A 22,136-nucleotide genomic window follows, 5' to 3' on the forward strand; every position below is an offset into this window, starting at 1 on the left:
GCAGGGCAAGGATGTCAGTTCCCGTAGCGCAGGACAGCAATTGGTGGACCACATGACGCTTGTGGCCAAAGCCCCGGCAGTTCCACTGCCAGAGTGTAAGGTTACGATTCGGAGATGCCATCATGAGAGTCGATATGGGGAGAAGCCATAACGGGTGGGTGGGAGTCACGAGCTACGGCAGGGATAGGATTGTGTTGTCCTTCCGGTGCTTTGGGCTTCTTTCGTCTATTTTGGGTGGGGTCCCGCTCTGGGAGGCACGTTGCGTAAGAATTGAGCCGGGATTCAAGATCGTTATAGCGGTCAGAGAATCCTTGCGTTAGCACGTCGAATCGGTGATTAAGAGTAGCATTGTCTTGTGTTATGTGGATTACAGCGTCTTTGAGGGTTGCACATTCCTGGTTGATGTGAGTGATAGCGTCCTGCAATTTTGCCTCAAAGCGTTTAGCAAGGGACTCAAGCAGGGTTGGTATGTCGTCTAGTGAGATGGGGGTGGAGGGAGGGGGCGTCGTGCACAGAGTTGAATTCGTAGGGGGTTCTGTGTCAGCCTCCATTGCTAGCAAATCAGGAGAAGTAGGGTGGGAGTGGCTCGGCAAGGTGTGGGCGGTGGGTGGGTTTGGGGGTGGTGGAGGTTGGGATGCGGTAGCAGCGGGGGCAGGGGGAATGGGAGAGCCAGTGGCAAGAGCACTTATCTGGGCTTCCAGTTTGGCGATGTGCTGACGAAGGGCGATGGCTTCTGCTCGGACTGCTGAAGCTTCTGCTTTGGCTGCCGCTGCCTCCTCCTGGGATTTCTCTAAAGCATGTTGTAGATTGAGAGTCGCTGTTGCGGGTGTCGTGTGCTGGTGAGAAGAGTTGGGGGTGTCCCAGGCTTGTTTCAGCGGCACTGTCCAGGCTTGCTTATGTTGGCTGGGCTGGGCGCGTCCGGACGACAGCTGGGGAAAATTGTCCCTGGATGCGACCGATTCTTGCTGCTGCGTTTGTAGGTGGCTTGGCTGTTTCCGTTTCTGGTGAAGGTTTCGCCCATTGCACGATCCCGTACCGGTAAGGTGAGGGCCCTCGCACAAAATGCACTTGGGCGTACAAGGAGGGTCTTGTTGCGAATGTCGTGTTCCACAGCGGGGGAAAACGTTGGTCTTGGGGCTTGGGCATACGTCATGACGGTGACCCGGCTGTCTGCAATTGGTACAGGCGTCCGGACTGCCGCGGTATGGGGTGCAGCGGTGGATGGCTCCCATGTATTTGATGGAATGTGGGACTGCGTTTGCGTCGAACGTGATTAAAATGGAGTGCGTCTTTCCCATGTGTCGGGCTGCTAGTATGGTATACTCCGGATTTCTTCTGACGAGGTCTTCGTAAAGTTGCGTTGGGGTCTCGTCATCATAGGCATTTGTGATGCCTCCTCTGGTAGAACCCGGTGGAGGTGCCACGTAAGCCGCGCACGGGTAGGTTTGGTTGACAATGGTGAGGGAGGTCAGCGTCTTGAGAGTCTCGGCCGTTGGGATGTGTGTTGTTGCCATGGTGAAAGTGTTGTTGGTCGAGTGGATGCGCAGGCAGGAGTCGTCCGGCAGAGTAATTTGGAGCTGGCTCTGCACTGCCTTCCAGAGTCGAGGTGCTGAGACGTCTCGGAGTCGTAGTTCACCTCGCGGGCGAACGACCACTCGGATAGCGTTGGGTGGGAGTGGTGGCAGCTGCTTGCTGCGCTGCACTGTGAGACGAGCCTCCTTGGTCGCAGGTGGTAGACGGGCCGGCACCTTGCCGCTCCTGGTTGCGGCTGCGGCGTCGCGCGCCGCGTTCCTGGCGTTCGGGTTAAGTGCCTCGGAGGTGGCGTTCTCGGATTGGCGAGGTGGTTTCGGCGAACTGGCTGGTCGGGAGGCGTAGGCTTTATACAGGACTGGTGTCCAATCATCTGACAGTAGCTCTTGTGCCGTAACGGTGTGGCCTTCAACCGTTACTTCCATGACAGCGGCTGGTATCGCCGGCGGTGCCGGCGGAAGAGCGGAGGCGGAATTGGGCTTAGTTGGGCGGCTGAGCGTCTCAGTCCGATAAATGTTCTTAACACAGTAAAAGTCGGATTTCGCCCGGAATGGGCGGTTTTCCTGTCTTCCTTAGGCATTTAAGTTGCTTTTCGAGCAGATTAGTGGCCGTAGGAGAGATTGGGCAGGAGTAGCACGTACTGTTTGCCGGAGCCGACGTGCCAGACATCCGCTCGTGTTGGCTCCCTAGCGGCGGTCCTGGTGGTGGTAGAAACATTTACTGCCAATGTTACAGAGTGTGGGGCGCATTCATGTACAGAGGGGACGCTAAGGGATTATTGCCCCAGCCGGACGCAGCCGCCGATGCCGCTCCAGCTTTCTCTCAGTAATTGTGGCCGTAGTCGCCCTGCCAAGTACCCTACTCAATGGTTTATTAAATTGTCCGCGCATAAATATAACACAACAGTCAGCGCATCAAGCTAATCAAGCTGCACAAGTTGGTTTTCCATGACTACAAATATTAGCGCCAGGAAGGACATCTGTAGAAGAGAAAAGACAATTAATGCTGCTAAAACAAAGCTTTTGTCGGAATAAGTGGAGCACTAAACAGGAGCTATTTCAAACAAACAGACAGGCAGACAAAGAAACAAAACTCATAAGCAAAGATATCAGACAGCGGCAGTTGGTATCTCTTTTGGTCATAGTGGGACAGAAGGTCTCTTTTTTCTGGATGGGAGGCTTCGATACCATCGCTTGTACATTTTTGTTTTTGCAGTGCTTCTTATTCTTTGCTGCGTTTGCAATACTTCCGGCAAAGAAAAGCAGGCATTTAAAGTTCCTCGAGCATCATTCCTTTGCATATTTCGTTGCATAATGAAATCAGTTTGACGCAGGCGCACTGAGGCCACTTTCTTTTTGCTTCCAGCTCTGACGATCGAACGACCCTAAAAAAGTAAACCATATATAGTCCGCGGACTATCGTGCAAAATTAAGGTACTTACGTAATGTCCGTCTTGCATAGTCCACCTAAACAATCTACAGTAATTTATCAACAAAAATGTACGAGTATTAAAGAATTGTCTGGTGTATTTATTATATAATGGCTGGAATAAAACTTGCAACTGCCGAAAACGCTTGTGATTTCACACCGTGGCTGTAGCTTTCTATAACAGTGGCTGGAATATAGAGACGTGTGTTGCTGACATGAGGTGAACGTTTAAGTTGCGTTACTAAGCAAATTGTTTATAATAGACGTCTTGAAAAAATATTTATTGTGGAATTCCTTGTAGCAGACGTCTTTAAGACGTTTCGAGGTAGAGCAGGACGACGCAAACGTCCTTTTTAAACTGCTTAAAAATGTTTTTAACACGTTTTGTGTCCGTGCATTCTGCGAGCGCGGTTTCTGCCTTTACAACACTATAGTTAAACCTGTTATTTTCCTTGATGAACAAGTGCTCTGGAAATAGTTTCTCCCACCCTCCGGACACTCCCGCATCCTCGAGAGGCTCGTCTTATCACCGAGCATCAGGATATATATCTGTCGAAAAATTATTGGTGACATTTTACAAGCCTTTTAAAGCAATCCTTGCCAGGTCACGGGCACTGAAGTACCAGTCTTTCCTTCCCGCCAAAAAATAACAGATCTTAGCCATCGGAAATAGCGCGTGCGCGTTGCTTACGCTAGGCCGCATGCTACGTCGCAGAATCGCTCTGGACAGTGCTGCTTGCTGAACCTGGCGTGCTTCACCACCCGGTCGGAGTGCGTGCAGGAGAGGCTTCGAGCAGCCTTGGAGCAGCACTTGGACTGCGACCGGGAGCTGCTTTTCGTCACGGTAGGTACAGTTTCTCGAGGCAAAGTGTAGTGGCATGGTTACCAGCTACACTATTTCCGAGGCGGAACCTGGTCAGATATTACCGGAAGCTTGTCAGAGGGGAAACGCGAATTTCACCAACAGCACAGTTGGCGAAGACAGTCGGCACCCGTGACAGGGCAATGGTGAGCCTCTGTGCGTTCATCGAGTGGGCGGGCTTGAAGCCTCGCTTGCTGTTCGCCAGGTAGTGCGTGCGTGACCTGAACGCTCCGTGTGTGCTACCTTGGACATATGCTGCCGGGCGCCCCACCCCGGCAGCTGGTGCATTGTGTCGCGCGCGCGATCTGTACAGGACGCTACGTGCGTGCGACTGTGTATATACACCAATTGTATTATATATATATATATATATATTGTAAAAGAAGGCCAGGTCCAGACGGCAAGGTCGTGAAGGCAAGGCAAGGTATGCCGTGTCAGCGTTTAATCTGATGGAGAAAACCCAAGCGCGCGCCAGAGCCGGCGCCGCGGGACGATGATGATGGTATGTACAAGAGGAAGAAGAAGATCATGGTATGTACAAATGAAAGAAGATCCGTGGAGAGCTCACACAATCTGCCCAGGGGGGCGGAAGCGGCCAGCCTGGCCGCTCCTAACCAACCGATGTACCGCGGCGCACAAACGGCTTCAAGCGAGATACATGAACAATTTCAGTTCCACGGTGGCGTCGGTCAGCTGGGGGATCAACAGGTGTGACTTGGTAGTTTACTGGGGAAGTTTGGTTGATTACCTTGTAGGGACCAAGATAGCGGTGCTGAAATTTATCACTAAGGCCAGGGGTGCGCAGTGGTGTATAGAGCAGTACTTCGTCACCTGGACGAAAAGAGACGACGCGATGCTTCGAATCGTAGCGACTCTTGCGGTCTTGCTGGCACACTTCTGTGTTGAGGCGGGCAAGATGACGGCATCTGGCCACACGGGATAAGAACTGGGCTGATAATGATGAGGAGTAGTCGGGCGTAGAGAAGAAGGAAGTGTCGAGGATTGTAGTGGGAGGACGGCCGAAAACGAGGAAAAATGGGGAGTAACCGGTGGTCCGCTGTACTGCAGTATTATAGGCGAATGTGACGAATGGTAGAACAGTATCCCAATTTCGATGATCCGGTGTGATGTACATGGATAGCATATCCGATAGGGTGCGGTGAAATCGCTCAGTCAGACCGTTAGTCTGGGGATGGTAGCTTGAGGTTGTCTTATGGAGGGTCGATGACGCACGAAGAACTTCGGATACGACTGTCAATAAGAAGGCCGTCCCGCGGTCACTTAGAAGCACCCGAGGAGCGCCATGACGCAATAATCTGCGTTTAATCTGATGGAGAAAACCCAAGCGCGCGCCAGAGCCGGCGCCGCGGGACGATGATGATGGTATGTACAAGATGAAGAAGAAGATCATGGTATGTACAAATGAAAGAAGATCCGTGGAGAGCTCACAATATATATATATATATATATATATATATATATATATATATATATATATATATATATATATATATATATATATATATATATATATATATATATATATATATATATATATATATATATATATATATATATATATCCTCTCCCTATCCCCTTTTCCTTTCCCCCCGACAGCCGCTCAAGTGCTTCATTTTTTTAGATAGCAGTTGCTTCTTTTTGATTACCTATTTAAAAAAAAAAATAAACCACTACCACCACCACCAAGACAGTCGGACAGCGTTTAGAACCCTGGGAGGGATATGAGCTGCTTGGCGTGAAAAGCAGGAACGGGTGCTTAAAAACTATCTTTTTTAAAGCAACGAAGTTGTAGACGTTGCTAGAGGAAGGGGTCGGGTGCCGCTGGACGAATCATCGGCCGCATCGACGCCCGCTCCACCCAGGTAGAAGTCCCGCTGAGCGAAGGAGTTGGGAGTAGAAGGACGAAGACTTGTTTATTTACATTGTTAGGAGGAGTAGAAAAGAACTGCCTATGCCTGCACACATACACAGTTTTAAAGGGTTCGTGTTCCCCAGGCTTCTAGGTGAAAGGCGGGCTCGTCGTCGAGGGAGTGTCCTTATCACCTTAATATCACTCACATTAACACACTTTCACTCTCGCAGACACGTCCCTTCGAAAGATTGTAGACTTGGGGGTGAGGAGGAAGCCGCTGTGGCGGTGTAGAGGGCAGCACACGAGGAGCTCGCTGTACCCTCCCCTCCCCACATCCCATCCCCCTTCCCCTGGACGCCAAGAGTGCCGCCACGAAATAGGCCGGCGTCACCCGCGCCCAGTACCCCTCCCCAAGAACACCCCAAAGACCTCATCATCATCATCATCGCTGTCTGCTGGGGTCTCATAGTCTGGGACACACCTGCGTCGATCGGCGTCTGTCGGCGTCTCATGTCGGCGGCACACCTGCATCGAACGAGCCACCGTGCGCCGTCGTCAAGATGAATTGGAGAAGCGTTGACTGCCGGCGCCTCATGGTCTGAGCACACACGTCTGTGTTGAAAGGGCCGCCGTGTGCCGTCGGCCAGATGAAGATGACCGCGTGGCCACCTTGAGCGTACCGACCCATGCGGGAAACAACGGAATCCTCTTGAACCTTTTTGTTCCTGATGGCCCGTAGTTGACCGCTGTCACTGACCGGCGGAACCCCGTGTTCCTTTCCGGCTTTCTTTTGTGATGGACACTCCGAGTGGCGTCTCGCCGTCGCCGTTCATGACCGTTCACCCTCTTTTGGTCGGGACTTCTTGCCTTGATGGTAAAAAGCGGCAGCTCCCGCGTCGACTCGATATCGCCATCCTTAACAGCTCCTTCGCGGCCGGGGAAAATCTTGATCGGCTAGTGGTCGCAATCACTTGCAGAAGAAAGATTGGCTTGCGTTCGTCCTGGTGGCCTGGCTTGTAGAGGAGCGTCTCGCCCAGGCAACAACACCCAAAACCAACCAACACCAACAAAGGAAAGCACAGGTCAAACATTCCATACAACACAGCACTGCCACACGCGCAAGCGCTCGGAATCCACTTAAGATGCACCAGGCTTTCTGCTAAATCAAACAAATAAAATTCCTGGATTTTGGTCCCCACAATTATGCCCGAATTTCGAGTCAGAGCAAGCTTCCATGCCCCGTATGAGGTAGCCAAACACAAGTCCTGCAGGCTGTATACAAAAATTTGGGCGGGTGTTGTACAGAGCTAGAAAATCAAAACTAAAATTTTCATCAGCATCACTCCTATCCCCTTACAATCAGAATAACCGAAACAGCCTTCCTCTTTTATTTCTTTTTTGTCTGAACGTTCAGGCTCACCTTGGAGCGCTCATTGAAGGAGGATCAATGCTCGAAATTGAAGACTCGAAAGCGGCAGTCTCCGATCGGCCAGCTTGCACCTCAAGCATAGCCGCAGAAGCTAAGAAAAACAGTTATGCAGTTACCAGCTGTTTGTGCTTTTTAGTGTTACGATTGCCAAAAGAAAGCGTAAATAAACTGTGCAACTCTGTACCTCCAACTGAGTTTAAACGTCTCCCGAATGCGTCTCGTCTATGTGAGACTTACAAGCTCTTGAGTGCCTTTCTTTTCTTGGTAGCGGTACCATTACGAATACTTGGACTTTGCATCTGAAAGGCACATACCTTCTGAAATTCGGCAATGAATCTCACAGGATTGAACAACTTCGAAGCAATAGCGCAAAACAAAGTAGCATTTCTTTCCACAAATCCGCAAGCTAAAGAAAAAGAAGCTACTTAGAAACGCTACGGTGGGATGATTAGACCTGCCCCGTCGAGAGGATCTCTTTCAGGCGCGCCCTTCGGGGTCGCGGCCTGACTTTTTACCTCTGCATGACGAAAGGCGTCGCGACAAGTCCCCACTTGACCGCTGTCTCCGTGCGTGCTCACGGCGCCATGCATACTTTTGCCCTGTGAATGAAGTCGGACAGAGTCTCCTGCCTCCCCCGTCGCGTCAGGCCTTTGCAAAGGTTCTTCACTGCCTGCTTTCGACAAAGCGATTCCGCACGTGTCGGCGATTCTTTCGCGGGGTGAACCTGCATATGTCCTTTTCCTCTTGAACTGCGTACCAGTCTACTCTTAGTTCCGTGCCGCCTATTACCGCTAGATATCTCAGGATGTTTTACCTTCGATGCTACTGTCTTTGTTTCCGACGGCGCGATTTAGTTCTTCTTGAGGACCGACGCATTTTCAGAGATTTCGCATTTGTTGCGGTTGGCAACAGCACTCTTCTTTTCCCTTTTCTTTGGCTAGCGCTGGGACCTCTAAAAAAAGTCGCCCGATCACGAACCGCATTAATACCGTTTCTTGGGCTAGTTGGTTCATACTTGTATTGTGAAAAACTGCGCCGAACTAAACACACCACAAGAAAGAAGACGAGACAAAAGCGCCTTTGTCTCGTCTTCTTTATTGGGGTGTGTTAAGTTCGGTGCAGTTTTTCACGAACCGCTTTCGTGCGTTTCCGAGGCGTCACGGGGGAAAAGTTTTGTCTTGAGAGTCCAGCATCTCTGTTACTACGGCTACAGGTAACCGTCTCAGTCATCGTAACTAGAGCTCCACATTTTTCCCGACTACTTTTAGCATTTGCTCTAGTTCTTGCATGCTTAGACAGCTCCGTTCCCGTTTCGCAAACAAAAACGCTTCTTGTGGTTTTTGACTCGCACGGCGTAAACCATCTTCCTCCTTTTCCAAAATGGCCTCTCGGCCCTTGCAGCGCAGCGTCATCGCTCCTGAATCGACTGGCTGTACTTCAGACGATTCTACTTGCACATTTCGCTGGTCCGTATACTCCGCTACTCCTACCTGACAGTCCTCCACACTGAGCTGTTCTGGCCTATGTAACTCAACTACTAATGGCCTCTCGCTCTCTGAATCAGTGTGGCCCAAAGTCTGCTCGCTTTCGCTGCCTAATTCCTCGACTGTCTTACTCTGGCAAGGAGTTAAGTCTGCCAACTTAGTGCTCTTGGGCGACAATCGCCCCTCACTATTTTCAGAGTCTGAGCTATCGGCACGCGTCGCACAATCAGAATTCGCTCTCCCGTGTTTCTGATACGCAGTGCAGATGTTTTCTTTAGGTTTCACAACAACCCCACCCTTCTCATCAGTGACAGTTAGCACTGCAAACTCGAGATAAGGGTCTTTGTTCTCTTCCACCTGCTGCAAACTCTGCACTTTCTCCTTCTCACGGCTGCGTGCTTTCTGCGTCTACCTCTTGTTCGATAACCAACTCTCTGGGAGTCCCATGCGCACTGCGGGTACACTGCTTTCCCGGTTCACGAACCACGCTCTTGTTGCCATCGCAGCCTAGGGCCAACTTCCTATTACCGACCGAACTCGGGGAAGTGCGCTACATAACCCTAAGGTAGGGACCTTAGGGTTATGTAGCGCACTTCCCCGAGTTTTGTCCTTGGCCATTTGGCCATTATCCTGACTGCCTTTCAGCTCGGCTGGCTCCCATGGGTCACAAATCTTGTGGTAGGCCCATTCTACCCTACCTTGTGTACACTTTCCGAGACTTCCCTGAACTTGGGATTCCATGGCTGTACATTTGGGCACCTCTACCCTTTCCTTTTTATGCCCGTGCCGATTGGATGCTTGCACTAAATTATTTCTCAAGTTGTCGCGCTTATCCAACTCGGTCTCACATGCCGCTTTCCTTCGGTCTGGGGTCATCCTTATCCTTTTTCCAGTATTCTCTCCGCTGGACACTTGCACGGCATCCCCTATCCTGTCAACGCGGAGACTCGGCTGCTCAACGGTTTCTTTTTCCTCTACCGTATATCTCTGTGGAGTTCGCGCTTTCTTTTTTTATTTGAAACGATTACAAGCTCTTTCTTTTTTTGCAGCGTTTGAAGCTGGTAACTTTCCGACGGTCTGAAGCAGAGCGGCTCTCAGCTGAACAGGGGTCGGATAGCGCTTACATCTAGCATTGGAGTGCGTCCTGCAAATTTGGCTGTCGGTTTTTAATTCGATGTGCCACAGCTGAGCAGTATAGTCCTTATAGAATAGTCGTTCATCCCCTCAACTGATTGATCACGACTATCGTCTTGTCTCCTTGTTTCCTAGCGCCCTACTTTCTCGCCATTTCCGCCCTCTGAGGTTACAGCTCTACCATTTTGGGCTGCCCTTTGCTATCATCTCAAGTCTGAGCTCAAGCACCTCGAGTTCAGCGTCTAGTCCTTCCATTTCTTTTTGGTGCTTCGCTAACTTTGCTTCCCACTGTTGTTCTTTCTTTGCTGCTAGCCTGCGCTGTATTTGTTCCTCTTCCTTTTTTCCTACGGTCTGATTTGAGGAGTTCCCACGTAAAGCATAATAACTCCTCATCTCCAGTTTCCAAGAGAGCTTTAAAAATATCAGATTTGTTTATCTGATCGTCAACTTCCACACTCATCTCCTCGCACATCGCCAGAAAATCTGCCTCCGGCCAACTCATAAAATCCATGGTTGCTGCTTTGAGTTTTGACTTTGCTGACACACTGTTGTCGGGAGCTTTTCCACACGCATCTCACATAACAACTTTCCTTGATTCCCAACAGTTCAAATTAAATTACCCAAAATTTGAAGCCTGGCGAATCTCAAGCAAACTCCAAGCACTCACCCGCAGAAGCAGTACCAGGTCGCATGTTTGATCCAACCGGTGTTATCCAGTTCTTAGAGGTGGGACTCGGGTGCCGCTGGACCGCTCCACCCAGGAAGAAGTGCCGCTGAGCGAATGAGTTAGGACTTGAAGGACGAAAACTTGGTTTATTTACATGTTTAGGAGGAGTAGAGAAGAACTGCCTATGCCCGCACACATACGCAGTTTTAAAGGGTCCGTGTTCCCCAGGTTCCCTAGGTGAAGGGCGGGCTCGTCGTTGAGGGAGTGTCCTTATCACCTTAATGTCACTCACATTAACGCACTTCACTCTCGCAGACATGCCCCCTCGAAAGATTGTAGACTTGGGGGTGAGGAGAAAGCCGCTGAGGTGGTGTAGGGGGCAGCACACGAGGAGCTCGCTGTCTGCTGGTGTCTCATAGTCTGGGACACATCTGCGTCGATCGGCGTCTATAGGCGTCTCATGGTCGGGGGCACACCTGCGTCGAATGAGCCACCGCGCGCCGTCGGCAAGACGAATTGGAGGAGCGTTGACTGCCGGCGCCTCATGGTCTGGGCACACACGTCTGCGTCGCAAGGGCCACGGGGCGCCGTAGGCCTGACGAAGATGACCGCGTGGCCGCTTTGAGGGTACCGACCCATGCGGGAGACACCGGAATCCTCTTGAACCTTTTTGTTCCCGATGGCCCGTAGTTGAGCGCTGTCACTGACCAGCGGAACAACCCCACGTTCTTTTCCGGCCTACTTTTGTGATGGCCACTCCGAGTGGTCTCTTGTCGTCGCCGTTCATGACCGTTCACCCTCTTTGGTCGGGACTTCTTGCCTTGATGGTAAAAAGCGGCAGGTTCCGTGTCGGATCGATGCCACCATCCTTAACAACGTTAAGTGAATTTAATTTAGTTCCTTTATTTCACCAATTATACATATATTTGGAGCTCTTGGGCATGCAGCTGTTCGAAACAGCTTGACGAGGCCCAAGAGACCATAACAAAGTACATCAGTGTGAATGCTTGAATACAATATGACAAAACGGAAGCAACTACTCTAACGCGTTAAAACATTATCTTATGCTATACAAAGCATGTGACCCTCTATGGAAGTAATATTGGCATAATGTTTTCGGCGAAATGTTCAATGACTAGTATTAACACACGAAATCACTATTACAAGTTTCAATCGCGTGTCATAGACGTTGTGATGTAACCGCACATAAAAATACTTCAAACGTTTTACTGGCCTTAGGCATTTCGCTCTACGGCCAAAGTCTCGTATCTGCTAGCTATACTAAAAGACGAGTACACGGAGAGTGCGGATCCTTAGCGCGAGATGTGGGTGATCGCAGGTGTACCACGTGGAGGCTGCCTTGTCCAGCAGCAGAGCTGGGCCGTCATCGTCGCAGGGTTGCGGTGGCGTTAGGCGTCTGCCGGCTGAGGCGTTCGCGGTGGAGGTGGCACTCAAAAGCCTGCTGCTGCTGCCGCCAGTCAGACAGCCCGAAGCTCTGCTCAGCCTGGGCGCCACGACGGTTCGTCAGCCTGTCTCTTGCATCTTGACATTCCAGCAGTTCTGGTACAGAGAGCAGCGCTTCACTGACCCGCGGCTTCAATTACTTTTGATGGCACATGAAATGCATTTTTTGGTGGCGGTTCAAGAGTGGCTACCCGCGTATATGGACAGGGGAGTGCGGCCGCCACTCTCTGTAGAGTCAGTCAGTGCATTGACAATGTATCAAAGACCAAAAAACGACTTGGCACCTGTATGCGCTTGATCGCAGTGAGTCTGTCGTCGGGCAGGAGTGCACGTTAATCATTGCAACTTTATTTTTACGCACCCGCGTGGTGGCGCAGCAACTACGGTGTTCGCCTATCACTTCAGTGATCGGCCAGCATTCCAGCACGATTTGTTCGGAATTACAACAAAGCGAACTAAGTGCGTGTTTGTTCATTAGTGTTAAGTATTATATCGATAGCTAAAACGACGTCAGCACAAAAATACTCACAATTATTAAGTACGAATGACACACCGTTCTCCTTCGTCTTGTAGCTATGCACCAACCGGCTCAGATTCTGCAATATCGAGTTCTGCCAGCGCATATCAGTCGCGTCGTTCTTTGCACGGCTCAAAAAAAAATCGGAGACCACTGCACAATCTCCACTGGAGTAATGCGAAAGCTTGAGCATTGTTGCTGCACACGGTATATCGCGCGCCCCTTGTAGAGCTTCTGCTAGCAAGGCCGGGGCTCGTGCACAGTGGAAATTTCATTTCCTTGGCGCGCGTTTGTTGCAGTATAAGGCGCAGTGTCTGTCATATACTCTCCGGCATGTGGGCGACTGGATGGTACACCGTCGTTCCTGTCGCGTGGCGTTCTTGGCGCGCGTTTAGGTGTGGTATTGGCGTTATAGCGCATCGCAGTATAGTCACTAGATAAGTTTTGTCTAGTGACTCTACAGCGCAGCTCGTCGTCGCGGCCCCTACGTTACCATGGAGATGGGACAAATTCTAGACAAGGAGATCACATCTCGCTGAATCTCGCGAATAGATCTCGCGCACAGATCCCTGATAGTGCTACACGCCCTCATGAGGGTACGAGCTTTTCTTCGAAGTCAGGGATCGAATGCAGTCAAACGCGGACGTATTGATCTAGAAAGAGATTGCGAAATAGCTCAATATATTGATATTGCAATTGGAAAACTTATCTTTATGGTACAAGGAATACTACACTCTGCCCATGCTAGTGACACTTTTATTGCAGAAACATGCTGCCCGCCGGTGTACTGGCAACGCACCGATCACAGAGCATTGGTAGGCTTTGCTTCGCGTCGGAGCCTATCAGATGGCTCTTTTGAACTATCAGCTCCATATTATAAGACACCTATTCCTGTTTTCCATTGCGCTATGAATAGAATTGTCGTTTTTTTTTAAATTAAGGCGGATTTGTTTTCCGCAAATACTTCAGCATGAAAGCATGTGAAGTGAAAGTTGCTGCCAGGTGTTTGTTTGCTTGGCTTCACTGCATCACAGCGACGCCGCGTGGAAAATGTGTGCAGGGGATCGAAGGCTACCATCAAGCATCTCTCACGCTCACCTCGTCACATGCTTCCACGCCGTTAACATTGCATGAAGTTTCTCGCTGTAGCGCAGGTGACCCGTCCCTGTGGGCGAAAAGAAGTCGAAATCATAATCGCTTTGAGCAGTTCGATATATCGAATTAGCGGCGGAATTGTCTTTAGATATCTAAAGTGCACACCTCCTTCTGCCTCATATCTTTCATACGCTCTGCTTATTTTCGCGGTTACCGTATAAATTTCAAATCAAGCCACCAATAAGTTCATCTGTTTTTCTTCACTGTTCCTCGGAGAGATGGTATCCTCCTCCGAAAGGTCGAACTTAATTGTCGCCTGACACAGCGAGAGCGTCTTCGTTATATGAGATGGATGTAACGGTTGAAGCAGCTGCGACTGCGCTCTAACCGCTCGCTGCGTTCATGCGAAGTGGAGTGCCCTACTGCATGAGCATGAGCGTATATACTTGAAGACCACCTGAAAGTTTGCACTGATTACCCTAGTGATAACAAATGCGGAGCCGGAGCTATGGTGCAATTGTCACATCTTTATTGCGCACAATCAAAGAGAACAAGGGCCGGCGAAGATCGTGAATGCCGGACTCAGTTGGTCAGGAGTCCTTTAGTCCGCGCTGCAGCAAGTGCCAGCCACCTCGTGAGCACGGCGGACAAGGTCGCTTTTGACCCCGTTCCTCGAGAACTCGAGGAGGGACTCCCAGAGGGCGGGGTGGGTAGGAAAGTGAGGGCTGGATTGGCATGCCCACACCAAGTGGGATAGAGAGCGACGGCTTTCTTCACCGTGCGGACACTCGGCCTTCAAGTTCGGGTCCTAGCAAGTAGCCAGGGCGGACTCTAGTTAGTGTTGCTTTGGAGCTGTCCAGAACGCTTTCGTCAGCCTTCGATAGCCCTTTTGCCGGAGGAGGGTGCCGTCGGTTCCTTGTTTTGCAGTCAGTAGAGAGATTTAGCATACCGTGATCCGCGATCCGCCACCGTGACCCTCTACCGCTCTTGGGCGGGGCGTACAAGCTGATTGGTTCCAATGCGGCAGGTCTATGTGCCGATATCCAGTATGTGGCGCCATCTATCGGCATCAGTTATCTGGGCATGCGCAGTGGAACGCGTGGTGGCGGATCACAGTAGCGGACCACGGTGTGCTAAATCTCTCTAATGACTTCACGGAACCCGGCCGACATCGGTCGTCATCGGGGGATCGGAGGGTGGGTTGCCCAGCCACTTCGACGTGCTTACTAAAACGTGGGTGTCTCCCTGGCTGAACCTCTGGCTACTGACGGACTCGAAATCTGTAGCTCGTCAGGTGCAGCGTAGGTTACCCTAAAAATAATATGCTTTAATTCCCGGCACGTGACGCAAGAACTTACGGGGTGTTGTCTCTTTATGCGTTTGCACTGGGTGTCGTTGCATATCGACTTCCTGCAATGCGATGTAGGCTTGCACAGGAAGCGCTGTCTGCTAAATAACCACGTGTCTCAGGATACAAAGCGATCCTTCATAGGTTCCCGTGGTGTCCGCCCAACCAACTCTGCATGGAGACCAAGGTGCTAAAGCTGCAGGCTATGCACCACATTCGTGCGGGCTCTATTCGGATGAAAAAGCTGGACTAACGTCACCTGCGCTGCGTTCTTTGTGTAGTGTTTTTAATAACTTATCTGATATGTTTCGTAGAGTACGCCTCGGAGAGTCACGTTCTGTTCGCTTGCAGGTCTGAGTTGCCGCATTTTTGTCAGCAAAACGCCGTTTACTTGCATGACAAATGGACAGGCAGGCCTCTGCCCTTCTCTAAAATACCCCCAGGACACCGAAGTGCCCTGAAGTGGCCTACACGTGGTGAGAGTAGTAGCTGGGTGCTTGTGCAAGCGGCAGCAGAGGTGTGCAGCATAGGGCACATATTTTAAAAGAGCTTGGCCAGTTGGTGAGACAATGTAAAATGAAACTGCGGGATTGACAGGACAGCGGGAACAAAACAAAGGCAAGAGACAGAGGCAAGGACCTGTGTTGTCTTCTTGCCTGTCCTATCGTTTCCGTGGCTTTATTTGACCCTAATTGAGGCTGCGCTGCTGGAAGAATTGGATGAGCATAACATTTGTTTCGTCTAACAGCAAACTCACTGTTCGCAGGAGGAAGCCTCTGAAGACATCCGGTGCCTGCTGGGCCAAGCGCTGCTGCCTTCGGCGGACGCGTGAGTGGCGGCTCTGTGACGACCGATATCTTCTCGCCTCAGTCTGTTCCGCATGACAATAGCATTCGCCACCCCATATGAGCTTTTTGTGGTTGCTGAGCGAGGTCTGGCTCTGCATACGAAATTCCCTCTGGGCGTAAGGGCCTCCGCTGCGCCTTAACCTTACCGCCTGTCCACTATAGCGTCTGTAGCGGCCGGTTAACAAATTAAGACGTGCGAAAGCAGTCTTGCTTGGCTAGAGCGCGGTTTAGCATTGAGGGACTGGCACAGTGTTTGGTTAAGTGGGACTAACCGAAATGAAAACTGGCTGGTTTTGAGGGAACGAAAGACGCACTCTTTCATTTCTCTGTGAACACCGGTTTTACAATTGGTTGGTTGGATTATGGGCCGGCTTTAACGTCTCATAACTGTGGGATTCGGGCTTGCTGCGGCTTCCCTTTGCGCGGCCGCCGCCCGCTTCCCAGTTGCTCTCCTCGTTCCCTTTCTCCCGCCTGAGGCGGCGGAGAGAGGCTCGGACGACTTGTCACTGTCGTTCGGGCCACAGCTCCGCCCTGGCGTCCCAGTGGCTGTTCCCATTGGCGCCTTTTGGCGGGAACATGGCATCGCTTCGACGGCCGCGCTCGCGCGACCCTCCGAGCGGGGCCCAAGGAGAGACCCCTCCGAGACATCGCAAGGTGCGTACGCAACTATTCTTGTCTGCCGGCCTTTGTCCGCGCAGACCAGTGTGTACTCGAGTTCGTCCACTCCGGGTCGTACCTGAGAGCGCAGCTCGAGCTTGTCGATCGTGATCCAACGATCCGCGACAGGCGTACCTTGCGGTGGTTGCCCACTCTCTCTCAAAGGAACCCTTTGGTCATTGCGAGAGAGAGATCACAGCACGCCCTTGCGTGCTTGCGGCGCGCACTCCGTGTCACTTCGTGCGCGCAGGGGAGCCTTGCTCCTCGCGCGCTCCCGGAACACGGTGACTGAGTATGTGTGTGTATGTGCGTTTGTATATATATATATATGTGTGTGTGTGTGTGTGTGTGTGTGTGTGTGTGTGTGTGTGTGTGTGTGTGTGTGTGTGTGTGTGTGTGTGTGTGTGTGTGTGTGTGTGTGTGTGTGTGTGTGTGTGTGTGTGTGTGTGTGTGTGTGTGTGTGTGTGTGTGTGTGTGTGTGTGTGTGTGTGTGTGTGTGTGTGTGTGTGTGTGTGTGTGTGTGTGTGTGTGTGTGTGTGTGTGTGTGTGTGTGTGTGTGTGTGTGTGTGTGTGTGTGTGTGTGTGTGTGTGTGTGTGTGTGTGTGTGTGTGTGTGTGTGTGTGTGTGTGTGTGTGTGTGTGTGTGTGTGTGTGTGTGTGTGTGTGTGTGTGTGTGTGTGTGTGTGTGTGTGTGTGTGTGTGTGTGTGTGTGTGTGTGTGTGTGTGTGTGTGTGTGTGTGTGTGTGTGTGTGTGTGTGTGTGTGTGTGTGTGTGTGTGTGTGTGTGTGTGTGTGTGTGTGTGTGTGTGTGTGTGTGTGTGTGTGTGTGTGTGTGTGTGTGTGTGTGTGTGTGTGTGTGTGTGTGTGTGTGTGTGTGTGTGTGTGTGTGTGTGTGTGTGTGTGTGTGTGTGCCGCTGGAGGATGGCGTTTATCCTTTGTCTCCTTTGTGAACTTGAAGGCTTGTGTCCTTGCAGCGAAGTGCTCTGTAGGGCTCCGGAAATTTCGGCCACCTGGGGATCATTAATGTGCACTGACATCGCACAGAACGCGGACGCCTTACGTTTCGCCTCCATTGAAAAGCGGCCGCCGTAGTGAGGATTCGATCCCGCATCCTGGGCACGGCAGTTGAATGCCCTTACTACTGCTCCACCATGGCGGGTTAAACGGCATATATAGGTAGTACTTATGTCATCGGTTCGAATCTTTGTTGCAAACGCATCCAACCCTGACCGCTGAGCAAAGGACGGGTGCATCGCCATTTTGATACGAAATCAAGTGTATACTCTATCGGTTGTCACTTACAGTTTTTTTTTTTTTTTAGGAAAAGAAATGCGCAGTAATTGCCATACTTCTTGGTGGAGATCCGAGCCGCACCGTGAGGGAAGGGAAGATGCGAGGAAAATGAGAGAGAGAGAAAGAAATGCCATACTGGAGGGCTCCGGAATAATTTAGATCACCTGGGGTTAATGTGCACTGATAACGCACAGCACAAACACTGGTTCTGTAGCCGAGATTCTTGACCACTGAGCCGCTGCAGCGGGTATTTCCTGCGGACAATTTCTGTGAACGTATACTCATGAACGAAGAAAGGTTTTCACCTTAGTAATTAAAGCTCATTGCGGAGTTATACGCCTGCCGCAGAATGCTTCTCCCAGCTTAACCGTTGAGTCCTTAGAGCTCAAATGTTCGCACAAAATGACATTTGGTCATGAGTATTTCTTTGTACCGAATTCAATTTAGAATTTAATTGTTTACAGCGTTTGCCTAATTCGTTCAGAAGTCGGATATTCGCATCTTATGCGGCGACAGCGAAGCAGGCCAACTCGCCATCCTAGCGATCACACCGGTAGCGGCATCTCGTTGCCTTCCGAACTGAAAAAGATTTATTGCGATAGACTAACAAAACTCTTCATATTTAACGCAGTTTGGGCAAACTGAGTCATAGAAATTAGTATTGATAATTCAGTTGATAAAGGTCTTCACACATTTTACAAAATGGTTCCATTCGCGTACCTTCCTTCACCTAATCGCTACAGCAGTGTTGCTACAAACAAAACAAGGTGGCGCCACCAGCTTCGTCGCTAGATAGCGGCTTGTTTTGCTTCGCCGTCGCCGCAGACGATGCGAATATCTGACTTCTGATCGAATCAGACGAGTACTCCAAACAAAGTGGGTATAATAAAATACTGCCAATGAAATGACGTTTCTGTGCAATATTTGAGCTCTGTGGATGCTACGATTTAGCTGGGAGAAGTATTTTATGGCATGCGGGAAATTACGCCACGGGCTGTAAAATAGTGTCCTATTATATGCTCCCGAAGGCGGGAACGTACATAGGAACACTCAATATACTCCTCACTCTCCCGTTTTTCACCGCAGCCGACCCTTCCGCGCATATCCCAATCGTCCCGAAGGCTGTGCTAACCTGAAACGTCGAATCATTTTGCCCAAATTCCACTCGGTCCCCTCATTTTCCATACTTTTCTCCCCCATCGTGGTTTGCTTTGCTAGCCTCAGACGAACCACTAGACCAGCCAGCTATGAAGACCATATAGCCAATGACATACTCGGCGCTTAATACTGCGTTGAAAAGTTTTCTCTCTCTCTCTCGCAAGCCACGGCTGCTTGATGAACGAAAATGGATGTGATCTCTCTGCTGTGACCACCGGTTTACGCCTTCCTCTGACTGCTCTTTATCTGAAGTTTCCAATCTCCAAGACTACGCCAAGATGATCGCTCCGGACCGTTCTCTTCCACAAACTCATGCACTCCGTCGGCTGCTGGCATCACTCAGACACATATTTCATTTTGATCAGCGCCCATTGTCTCGAACTGCTCTTGTGCGACATCGCATACACACCGGCGACGCTGCTACTATTCATCGCCGTCTTTATCGCGTATCCGGTGCTGAACGCTAGGTAATCCAAAAGGAGGTTGACAAGATGCTCGCTCAAGGCATCATCGAACCTTCGACGAGCCCCTGGGCGTCCCCAGTCGTTCTGGTTAAAAAGAAAAACGACAGCTGGGCTTTTGCGTCGATTATCGCCATCTCAACAGTGTCACTAAAAAAAGATGTGTACCCTCTTCCCATAACTATGATACCTTTCCGATTGTTAAAATTGTTTGGACTCCTGGTCACTCCTCCCTTCCTGGCAACGAGAGTGCGCTCGCCCGAGCAGCAACCTTCCGGGCGCTGTCGACGGAAGCGGAGGGGGAAGTAGACACAGAGGACGCCATCACAGTTCCACAGTCTTACACCCACATTACACTATATTACCGCACACAAAGAAGAACTCTGCCACCGCCGCACCCAACACTCACCAAGGCCGAAGCTGTGGCATGGCGACAACTGCAGACTCACACGTATACAAATTTGTACCACAAACATTTGTTCTTCCCCTCCCGCTACCCAGATAAATGTCCCACCTGCCAACAACACCGACCTACACTATACCATTCTGTTTGGGCCTGCCCAAAGCCACCCGGCGGCATTCCACCTGTATCTCACCCCACCCTCTCATCTTGGGAAGATGCCTTGTCCCGCACGGAGCTGGCCGAACAACGCCGGCTAATCGAGCGGGCCGAAAGGATTGCCGTGGCCCATGGGCTTATGGACTGATTTGTATTCTTTCTGAGACCGTTTTATTCGCAACAACCCGCAAGACCAGCGACAGCTGTTCTGGCGGGCCTGCAGGATTGAGGCGGCACATGGAGCCCTGGACTGAGGGCTCCACTCAGGAAGAAAAGGAAGGAAGTTTATATAATAAATGTTTTTCCTCCTCCTCCTCCTCTTCCCAGAATCGATGATGCCCTAGATTGGCTCCATGGAGCTAAATACTTTTCTTCCATCGATTTACGGTCCGGGTATTGACAGATCTTTGTCGACGAGCAATATTGTGAAAAAACAGCCTTTAATTGTCGCACCAGACGGCTTGTACCACTTTAAAGTCATGCCGTTTGGTCTCTGCAGTGCACCGGCGACCTTCGAACGAATGATGGACTCCCCTCTTCGCGGATTTAAGTGGACAACCTACCTGTGCTACCTCGATGACGTCGTCGTTTTCTCGCCGACCTTTTCTTCGCACCTTGAACGCCTTACCAGAATATTCAATGTATTCCGTAGAGCCGGCTTCCAGCTCAATTCATCGAAATGCCTGTTTAGTCGCAGCCAACTCATCATTCTTGGACACATGGTTGCCGCCTCCGGAGTACGGCCTGATCCGGCTAAAATTCAAGCCGTCACAGACTTTCCGTGTCCCCAGTCTTCGAAGGATGTGCGCAGCTTTGTCGGCCTCTGCTTTTACTTCAGCCGCTTTATCAAAGATTTTGCCCATATCGCTCGTCCTTTCACCGACCTACTTAAGAAAGACACCGCTTTCCCGTGGGGCCCTGACCAGCAAGGTGCGTTTTCAACGCTTATAAGCTTACTGACGTCTCCCCCCGTCTTGGCTCATTTCGATCCCTCAGCTTCCACTGAAGTTCGAACAGACGCCTGCGGATGTGGGATCGGTGCAGTGCTGGCTCAATGCCAACATGGAAATGACCGCGTCATCGCATATGCTAGCCGCCTTCTCCCCATGCAACGCGGAATGCAATTATTCGATTACTGAGCGCGAGTGTCTCGCCCTTGTATGGGCTGTCGCTGAATTCCGACCTTACTTATTCAGCCATTCTTTCTCAGTTGTCACTGACCACCACGCGCTTTGTTGGTTGTCATCTCAGAGAGATCCCTCCGGCCGTATTGGTCGCTGGGCTTCGCGCCTTCAACAATACTCCTACAACGTCGTTTACAAGTCGGGGCACCTTCATCAAGATGCCGATTACTTGTCTCGCTATCCTGTAGAGCCCACGATCTTGGTGACGCAGAGGTAATTCCCCGTGTCTTCGCCCTCTCCAATCTCGCCAACATAGCAGGCTAGCGGCGCAACGACCCATATTTTTAAGAGCCATCATTGAAGGCCTAGCATCTGGAAGAACAGATTCTTTTCTGCAGCTTTTTGTTGTACAGGATGGTGTACTCTACCGCCGTAACTTTCATAATGACGGTTCTCCCCTCCTGTTGGCGATTCCCAAAAAGCTCCGCTGCTCTGTTATTGAAGAACTCCACGACCTGCCCACAGCTGGCCATCTCGGTGTGTCTCGCACTCACGATCGGGTGCGGCGTCGTTTTTTTTGGCCGGGACAATACCGCAGCATACGGCACTACATCGCAGCCTGCGACACGTGTCAGCGGAGGAAAAAACCATCGCGGACACCAGATGGCCTTCTCCAGCCTATTGACGTGCCCTTGGAACCATTTTATTGTGTTGGGCTTGACCTTCTTGGCCCCTTCCCGACGTCACGGTCGGGTCACAAATGGATCGCAGTGGCAACCGATTATGCAACACGCTATGCCATCACCCGAGCTTTACGGACGAGTTGCGCTACGAATGTCGCTGACTGTCTTCTACACAGCGTCATTCTCCATCACGGCGCTCCTCGTCAATTAAACACCGACCGCGGTCGCTGCTTTTTTTCCAGAGTTATTGAAGACATCCTGCGTTCATGTTCTACGAAGCATGAGCTCGCGACCGCGTACCATCTCCGAACCAACAGCCTTACCAAGCGCTTCAACCGAACACTTACGGGCATGTTATCTATGTATCACCTGATCACCACAACTGGGACCTCGCGCAGCCATATGTGATCTTTGCTTACAATTATTTTAAGCACTACACAACGGGTTATTCACCCTTCTTCCTGCTATTTGGCAGGCACCTCGCTTTACCTTTGGACACGGTGGTTCCGCCTGCTGGCCGCCCC

At 50.9% G+C, this 22,136-nt stretch overlaps 2 protein-coding genes across 2 annotated transcripts in view; one reads left to right on the forward strand and one right to left on the reverse strand.

Annotated features, from left to right (window-relative positions):
• LOC146198263 (uncharacterized) overlaps nt 1-22,136 on the forward strand; it is an 80,742-nt gene that overhangs the window by 20,713 nt on the left and 37,893 nt on the right. Inside the window, exons 2-4 of the mRNA XM_084592578.1 lie at nt 3,674-3,802; nt 11,747-11,926; nt 15,598-15,659. Coding sequence (XP_084448704.1) covers nt 3,674-3,802; nt 11,747-11,926; nt 15,598-15,659 — 371 coding nt within the window. The remainder of the gene's footprint in view (nt 1-3,673; nt 3,803-11,746; nt 11,927-15,597; nt 15,660-22,136) is intronic.
• LOC146198264 (uncharacterized) lies at nt 102-1,955 on the reverse strand. The gene has a single exon (XM_084595799.1). The coding sequence runs from the start codon at nt 1,953-1,955 to the stop codon at nt 102-104; it is 1,854 nt and encodes a 617-aa protein (XP_084451925.1).

This window comes from Amblyomma maculatum, chromosome 2 (genome assembly GCF_055883805.1).
Source record: "Amblyomma maculatum isolate TAMU_Amacu chromosome 2, ASM5588380v1, whole genome shotgun sequence".
Lineage (NCBI taxonomy): Eukaryota > Metazoa > Arthropoda > Arachnida > Ixodida > Ixodidae > Amblyomma > Amblyomma maculatum.